Below are 8,991 nucleotides of genomic sequence, written 5' to 3'. Positions count from 1 at the left end.
GGTGCACCAGAGTCCATAGGGTGGTTCCCTGAGAGGCACTTGGCCAAGCTGGCCCAGGACGCAGTCCCCATGTGGTCACTATTTTCCACGGAGCCCTGAGTTGGTTTGCGGAGGCTCCGCTGGCGTGTCCCGTTGAGCAGAAGAATGGGGCGGGCGTTCCATAGAGAGGCCTGGTTGGGCCTGGGCAGTAGGACGTCCCCGGGTGTCTTGGTCAGGAGAGTCCGAAGATCCCTGAGCCGGGAAGTGATGCCAAGGGGCTGTGCAGGGAGCGGGAGGCCCACGCCTCACTCTGGTGTGTGCAGATAGTCCAAGGGCTCGGGCAGCCCATGGAGCCGTACTGGAAGGTTGCAGCCCATAGCAGAAGGGAGAGGAGCTTGCGTGTAGTGCCCTGTTCTGGGTAGATGTGAGTAGGGAGGCGTGTGTGTGTGTGTGTTTGTGAGAAGCCATGGGAAACATGATGCTGGGGACTCGGAAAGACACTGCAAAGACAAATATTTCCCGGGCGACACGTTTCCCTGTTTGTCCTCTAAACAATATTCCAGGCAAGATCAGTAGGTAGTATGTGACTTTTATGTTGTTTAATTTTTCCCGTCCTTTTTTCCTCCTTTTGTCTCAGAGATTCCACAGTTTCTAGGGAAGGTATTGAAACTACCGAAGGAGAAATTTCATCAGATGAATTTTTTCGGAGTTGAAATTCTAAATGATTGTCCAATTAAGTTTCCTGCATACAGACCGTGAATGAAAATTATCTTGGATACAATGCGATTTCTTCTCCTTAAAGAGAGATCTGGAAGCCAACCTACACTCTGGAGTGCTTTGTTTTTTCTAGAGGACAATTATAGTTTTTGCTCTCCGGATATATTTTCTCTATTCCATTTCTGTCAAGCAATTCATTGGTGTTTCTCAGTATCAGTGCAAGTCACTAAAATAGAAGGAAATTATTTCGTCAATTAATAGCTGTGAATCAAAAGCTTGGTCAGTTTTTTTTTTTCTGCTTTTCATTCCTGGACAACCCGAATCTTGTCAATGAAAAAAAATAATGTGTTTATAAGGAAGAGTCTCTCATTGCTTCATCAGTGTGCAGATGATTCTAGTGGTAGACAAATGGATGGGTAAAGCCTCTGAGACTCTTCTTCCCCATATCCCTTGTAAACATGTATCCCTGACACGGGTGTGGGGACACACAGCAGGCTTGCTGTCCAGTGCAAGAAAGTGTATTCAGGTGTTTTCTACTTCATCACAGAAAAAGAGAAACATGACAATGTCACACGCTTTTTATGATGAGAAAGGTTCGTGAAGCTTATCATTTCCTCTTCCTGTAGGCACTCCTGGGAAAGCAGCTGAGACAACTGGTGCCCCCAGAAGTTCAAACACAAGTAAGCACATTTTGAGTAATGGCTCTAACTTTAATTCTTAAAGAATAAATTTTCTCTCCTAAGTTGATCATAACTAAGACAGCAGAAGCTACTTAAGACTTCTTTGCTTTTGTAAGAGTTAAATGAAGGAGTGCAAGTGGCTGAAACCTGTTGGTTCATCATTAAAAACTACGAGTCTTTGCTCTGACACGGGGGAATATCGGGGACAAAGGACTGAGATATAGGGTAGAATCTTTTTGGGGAATTTACTTTTAATATCTGTCTGGTTGTTTGGGGTTTTTTTTCCCCCTTCTAGCTTTCAGAGTTTAGACCTGGGTTTCCAGTAAGGTAGTGAAGGCTCCCAATGCAACTGCAAAAAAGTGGCTATAGATAAGGCATACATCTAAGAGGCCACATCTGTCTAAGGGATTTTTTCCCCCATGCTTCTCAAAGGGGTTCCACATACCACCTGTAGCAGTGGTTAGAAATTTCATCTCCTCCTTTTGTTGTTCTGTAAAGACAGGAATAGAGGCTGTGCTGATGTTAAATGTCCCTCCTTTGTCTTTGCAGGAACCACTGTGGTACTAAGCAGAACCCCTAGGATATCAGGAACTCCCCACCCAGGTAATGGAAGAGACCACCTTGAAGAAGGCTCAGCATTCCTACACCCTTTAATACCAGGGTTTCAGAGAACCAATATGTAACATTATGAGAGACTATCAAGTTTAACTGTGAAACAAAGATGTCACCATACAGAGCTAAACAGTCAAGAAATACTGTATTCAAGCTTACTGTACTAGTGATCAAAGCCATTTCAAGAGAAGGTCAAGACTAGCTGGGCGTGGTGGCGCACACCTGTAATCCCAGCACTCGGGAGGCTGAGGCAGGAGGATTGCTGCGAGTTTGAGACCAGCCCGGGGCTACACAGTGAGTTCCAGAGCAGTCTGAACTACACAGTGAAGCCCTGTCTCAAAAAACCAAACTTTAAGAAAAAAAAAAAAAAGAGGTCAAGACTGAACTCAACCCTCCTAAAACAAACAGGAGTGAGCCTAAGTGCTGAGATGAACTAGTCGGAGATACTGGAAGCCACTCTGGAGAGTGAGCCATGTATGGATTAGTTCAAGCAATCAGCTGGCCAGAGTTAGGCCCTTAGTCTCCACAGAGATCAAGAGATGGAGGGACTTTTCTTCATAATCGCATTTCAAAGGGGTGGCTCTTAGATCTTTGAGAAAGATATTCCCGAGTTCTAAGACTGGCAACAGGGAGATTTAAATCTTCAAGTGGTAGAAGAAACATTGTACAATTACACGATTTCTAAAGTAAATAAAAGAAAATGGAAGCCAGGGCCTTGCAACTAGGAAAAAATCTGCCTAAAATTAGTCAAGTTGAGGGGAGAATCAAGCCATCCTGATCAACACAGATATTTCCTCACACATTCGTGTTGCTGTGGAAGGAGAGAATGTATAAGAGACTACTAGGAAACCAAATTCTAGAAAGTGAAAGAGTTAAGTGTAAGACAACCTTTTGTCACTTAAGGAGGATGGAGAAGTGGAAGTCATATGAAAATCTTCATCTCTGTGAATGGGGAGTCGCTAGAGACATCCACCCATTTCAGTGATAGAGCCCTGAACTGGTATCAAAGTCCTGAGCACGCAGAGATGCCTGGGACCCACGGTTCTTCCAAAGGGGCATTGTTTTTCCCTTGTTCACTGTAGGAACTTCCAAGGAAACAGCTGAAACAACCACTGCTCCTGTGATTGCTACTACAGGTAAGTCAAAGAGACAGAATTGAGCTCTTCTTGGCGCAGCTCAGGAGACAGATGGGCTTCTCTGGGTTACCCATGTGTCCAGGGACCTGTACTCACCACTCTTATTCCTCTGTTATCAGTCCCTGCTTCCACCGGACCCAAAGAATCTGCAGGAACGGGAGCACAATCAGGTGAATGCTGGCAACACAGCCTCATCAACAATGAGGGTAGCTTTGGGGATGCAGAAGGGGTTCCCAGTTGTGGGGTGGGATGGTAGGAAAGAAGCAGGAGAAAAGAGTGGAGAACAGAAAGATGGGTGGGTTTGGGAAGCAAGCAAATGTTGGCCCTGGATATATGGAGTTTATATATTATTTTAATTCTAAAATTCAGTGAGACTCTATCCTCGTAATTGAAACTTCATTCAGAATTGTATCAATAATGATACAATTGGTTGATTTTGAGAAGTAGTAATGTGGATGTTAATTCTCTTTTATCAACCTATTACTGATACATTTTTTGAACTTGTATTTGTGGTCAGGGAAGACTTTCTGTTGTATTTATTCTTGATTGATGACTCCTCTTGCTCATTTTTGATAGTTTGCTAAGTGGGCCTGAGTATGAACTACTTTAGGGTACCATGGCAAACATATAGAGACATTTAATCCCCAGACGCTCACATCTTTATGTTGGAGACAAACAGAGAAATTTTACTTTCTTTGTAAGTATTTTGGTATACCTAGACCAGCCTTCGTGGGAGGGTGAACATAAAGAATTTTTTTAAAAATAGCAGTTTTTAAATAGAATTTAAATTTTTGAGTAAATTTTTGAGTTGACCAAAATCTGTGATATGTTGATTCTCAAAAGCATACATGTGACCAGTTTAAAGCATTTGGTGGAGATGAATAGAAAACAAATCAGTAGTATTTAAGAGGATACAAAGAGGACAAAAGTTATTAAAGGATTAAAGATAGGTAATAATAACTGCATTTCCTGAACCTGAGTTATCCTTTTCTTTATTTTGTTGCTGTATGCATCAGAACTATTTTTCAAGAAAATTTTGAAAAGTTTATCTTTATGTTTTCTCCTTTCAGCTTTCATACATTTCTGACATTAAAATTTGAGGTCGAAAGAAATTATTCTGTAGTTGTGGGATCTCCATTGCCATAAGGAGCAAAAAGAGGAGATAGATGGGAATTTGCCTATGACAAATAGCCATTTTTTAGCAATACATTAATAAATTAGGTAATTATCCTTTCTCCAATGTGATTCCAAGAACTTCAGAAATTTACTGAGTGTTCTGTTTTATGCAGGATGTCCAGCAACACCTCCACCAGCTCCAGGTAAGAACACCTCCATTAACACGATCATTCAGCTGTGATACTTCCTGCAAGTGAAATTTCATCTGCCAGGCCAGTAAAGCATTAGCCATAAAAATATTGTAAGTTGAAGTGGATAAATACAGCTTTTAGTCACCAAATTTTTCACTCACAAAGAATGCAGCCAAAGAAAACAAGTATACCGTGTTATTTAGATTTTGTTTCTTTATATCATTATATATCTTGACCATAATTTTGTCAATGAAAAACTAATGTCTGAAAAAGTAGATCATTCTGACTTTTTTTTTTTTTTAATACCGGGGATCAAACTCAGAACCTTGTGCTTGAGAGGCAGGTGGCAGAACCACTGAGCTAAATCCCTGGCGATCGTTCTGGCTTTTTAAAGGTTAAACTGTAGCAAGAAAAATTTAATGTAGCCAGAATTTAGTAATTTAGCATACAAAGTCCTCACTGTTCTGAAGATAATGTGATATCTTATAGCAAATAGGAAAAAATACTAGAAAGTTCTCTAATCTTAATATTTAGTAAGAGAAGAAAGATCTTTCAATGAAAATGAGGTGATTTTCTGTTGGGAAATTTGGCTTTGAAATTTATTGCTTTCAGTAGTAAATAAATTTCACAGAAAAAATGAGATTTGTATTATATAAGGGATGCATATTGTATGTCATATATATTTTATATTTTTTGATGGATTACTTTATTATAGGATTGGAATTTGAGGACAATATGTAGATTAATTGAGTATAGATTAATAGAAATGAGATAAAGCTAAAAGTTGGTGAGTCACAGTAAGGAGCCCTTAGAAACTAAAATTGGATTATTTTACAAGACTAAGAAGCCATCAAAAGTTTTTAATTAAAGCAGGGCTAAGACTTGAACATTAGAAAAATTATTTTACCTATGGCATAAGGAGTTGATTATATCAGAAACAGATCTAAGCCAGCTTAGCGTTATAAAAGATAAGAAGGTCTTGGAGTAGTGTGGTATCAAATAGGATAAAGAACTGAAGAATTAAAATGAGGAGGAAGGTATAGAATTTGGCAGTAGGTTGTATGACAAATGATGGAAAGGAAATTATCAAAAGGGCTAAGTTTTAAAGTGGAGTTATTGAAAGAATAAATGTGGTTGTTAAGAAAAAGCTAGTGTGGAAGATAAAGTGGGGTTTTAGGGGTGAGAAGGCATAGTCTCTTTTGTGCACTTGAAGCCTGAGGTTGGGGTGCTGTCTGGTAGGTGGGGAGGGAACTGGGTCCACAGCTCATGAGATGATTGAGTTAAGACTGGACTGGAGCAGAAGTACGAGAGCCAGCACCTAATCTACAGTGGACATTGTGGAAATAAAAGCCCCAGAGAAATAATAGAGATAAGAAGACAGGAGTTTCCCCTGATTAAATCTAAAGGGGGAAGAACATTTTTATGAAGGTGAAAGTTAATAATGTCAGCTGTGGCAAGGAACTTAAGCAATTAGAAAGGGCCCCTGGGTCTGGTAGTTAGAAAGTCTTGAGACTTTACAGAACTGTAGAAGCATGAATCAGACTATGTAATGGTAAGTCAAACAGTAGTTGTAAGATTTATTGGTCACTTCCAGGAGAAGGCAGGAATTACCCTTGGCTGGGACTTATAAAAATAAGACACACACACTTCTTAGGGACGATTTGCTTGAAGTAGGTAGATGTGATTTATCCACCTTCAGGCACTGTATAATGTTCCGTAATTTTGTCACTCTCAAATCCCAGTGCCAATTACAGTGTTGGCCACCTGCTGGTTATCTATAAATAACAGATGGTTGTATTTTGCCAAATTTAATAAGCATTCATCATTTTGTGTTAACAGTTTGTCATGGTCCACTGGGAGAAAAGAAATCTGTAAGTACTCGGTTTTGCTCTACTATAATCTATATTTGCTTTCATTCCTGCGTTTGAGTAGAAGTCTAACTTCGGTTTGTATCTGTAGCCTGGAGACACTTGGACTGCCAATTGCTACCAGTGTACCTGTACTGATGCAAAGACTGTAGACTGTCGACCTAAAGAATGTCCCTCTCCACCTACATGCAAACCTGGGGAAAAGCGCGTCCTGTTTAAAGCTAATGACACCTGCTGTGAAATTGGACACTGTGGTGTGTATTCATAATACAGCATTGGAATACAGTCTATTCATTGTTTACTCACTTACATATTCAGTAAGTAAGTGTTAGGCTATTATGTGTTATTACACAGCAGTAGTCATGTGATAAATAAAACAGATTCATTATTCCTCTTCCCCTTAAAACTTGGCATCTTCGGAACGAGAGAAACCCAATATAATCAGGAGATTAAATGGACCTTATGAGGAGAAACATAATTACTTGATAAGTAGGATCTCATCTACAATTTCAGTGTTATAAAATAATTTATTTTAGAACAAAAACTTTGTACTTATTTTTCAGAACCAAGGACATGTTTCTATAACAACACTGACTATGAGGTATGGCATTTTCTTATGTAAAATATTTTTATTAATATAATCATATGAATAAAAAATGCTAAGCTCACCATGGGTCTTTGCAATTATAATATGAAAATTTCTTTATTTTTAACACTCACCATGGCTCTTTTAAAAGGGGGTAAATACATTTGATCATTAACTAGCCAGCAGTAAAGTTTCTAAATGGAATTCCCTGTCGGTCTTGCCAGATGGAGAAGACATACTGTGTAACGTTTAAATCAATGAACAGACTTAAATTGTAATTATAGCTGGAAAGATCAGATGGCCAAACTGTCAGAGATTAAAGAAGAAAATCCAAAGGACTAGAACCCCACCATGTGGATTTAACAACACAAAAGAGCACTGGACTTTTGACAACTGACTTGACATTTTGGACAGTAATTCAACTTTTTGGAAAAAAAGTATCAGGAAGCCATAAAAGTCAGATGACTCTCAAATTGATATTAATATAGTTGACCTGTTGATACTAAGTATTTAAAAAAATCTAAAAATGTGGAAGATTAGGAAATCTGTAAAATAGCATATGGCATCTTTATTTACATAACCCATTTACCACCTATACTTCCCAATTTTTAATTTCCCAAGTCATTCTGACTTGAGAACTTATAATTTTTAGACACAAAATACAATGGTGATTAATGAACAAAAGAAGAAACTTTGCAATAATTATGTATTTGCAAAACAGCTGAAAAAGTAAAATTTTAATTTACTGCTTACTAAGAAAGTCATCTTGTGGGCTGAGATCTTGAGAGGAATAGTTTCTCAAACTGATTTGAACATTGAGCATCAGCTACTTAGAAATCTAAAAAGCTTCAAACACATAGGAGCACAAGCAAGCTAGAAGACACCTTGGGAAACTGGTCATTTGCTCTAATCTGATAAATCCATTGTGAACTTGTACAACTTAAACACCTTTCAGTGAATTTCATTTTGAAGATAGAGAATCTCAACACATTGTGTTCTGTACCCTCTGTGAAAAAATTCATTTTGTTCATGGAAATAGAAGACTTTCAGTCCACCTTTCTTAGCATTAAGCTCACGGCAGAAAGTGTCACTGAACAGTCACTAACTAGGATTTTTAAAATAGAATTGTCAATCTCAAAGAGAAATTGGGACAAATATTTTCTCCCCCCTCACTTTCTAGATTGGTGCTTCATTCGATGACCCCAGCAACCCTTGTGTCTCCTACTCCTGCAGTAGTGCTGGCTTGATTACAGTCATCCAGGACTGCCCGAAGCAGACCTGGTGTGCAGAAGTAAGTCACCTGCCCCCTTACCAATAGCAAGATCGCTTCTTGTTAAACACAAACCCAACCCATCTTCTCTCACACGAAAAAGTTTGCACCTGGCCCGTACACTTAAATCTCGTAGTCATTTTGTTTTTGTACCGGTGATCGAACTTAGGTCCTTGTGCTTGTGATGCAGGCAGCAGAACCACTGAGCTAAATCCCCAGCCCTTAAATCTCACTGATAACTTAGATCTTTCGTTTTTCACATTGTGAGCCAAATGATTCTGGGTATATCTGCCTTTTCCTAAGTATGTAAAGGTTTCATAAAAAGAAAGACTCACATTTTGCAGGCTTTGTAAAACTGTAGTCCTACTATAAGAGCAAGTTGTTATACAAAACATTTTGCTATTTTTATAAACAAAGGCCAACATTTTTTTCCTAAAGCTTATGAGCTCAAGTTAATCAATTTCTATAAAAATATAAAATTTCTATAATTACATGTATGTGTAATGTTTGCATATTTCTTTAAATCACAATTACCTTAATTTTTATGCCCCCAAATATGATAGTTTTTTGTATTAGAATCAATTTAATTAATGAAATCTTCATTTCAAATTATCATTTTTCTTTCTGAAATTAATAGTGTATAATATAATTTCAAATTTTATGACTCTAACCCTGGATTTTAATATTTCATTGAGTGTTTACTTGGAGATATCAGGAGGTTCGAAATTATAACACAGCCTAAGGCACAGATCTTGATTGTGAGAAAGCACTAGTATCACTGATAGTTAAAATATTTTTCATTTAAACTGAACAACAATCTTTTTTTTTTTTTTTTT

General features: G+C 38.3%; 1 protein-coding gene across 1 annotated transcript in view; it reads left to right on the top strand.

Annotated features, from left to right (window-relative positions):
- Positions 1–445: 445 nt before the first annotated feature.
- LOC104874008 (submaxillary mucin-like protein) overlaps positions 446–8,991 on the top strand; it is an 89,132-nt gene continuing 80,586 nt past the window's right edge. Inside the window, exons 1-10 of the mRNA XM_019210112.2 lie at positions 446–555; positions 1,300–1,376; positions 1,926–1,979; positions 3,071–3,124; positions 3,244–3,294; positions 4,414–4,443; positions 6,271–6,302; positions 6,391–6,553; positions 6,863–6,900; positions 8,066–8,176. Coding sequence (XP_019065657.2) covers positions 446–555; positions 1,300–1,376; positions 1,926–1,979; positions 3,071–3,124; positions 3,244–3,294; positions 4,414–4,443; positions 6,271–6,302; positions 6,391–6,553; positions 6,863–6,900; positions 8,066–8,176 — 720 coding nt within the window. The remainder of the gene's footprint in view (positions 556–1,299; positions 1,377–1,925; positions 1,980–3,070; positions 3,125–3,243; positions 3,295–4,413; positions 4,444–6,270; positions 6,303–6,390; positions 6,554–6,862; positions 6,901–8,065; positions 8,177–8,991) is intronic.

This window comes from Fukomys damarensis, unplaced genomic scaffold, assembly GCF_012274545.1.
Source record: "Fukomys damarensis isolate Sample0158 unplaced genomic scaffold, DMR_v1.0_HiC HiC_scaffold_15, whole genome shotgun sequence".
Classification (NCBI taxonomy): Eukaryota; Metazoa; Chordata; class Mammalia; order Rodentia; family Bathyergidae; genus Fukomys; species Fukomys damarensis.
The sequence above is the reverse complement of the archived record's forward strand: the minus strand, read 5'-3'. Positions and strand labels throughout refer to the sequence as shown.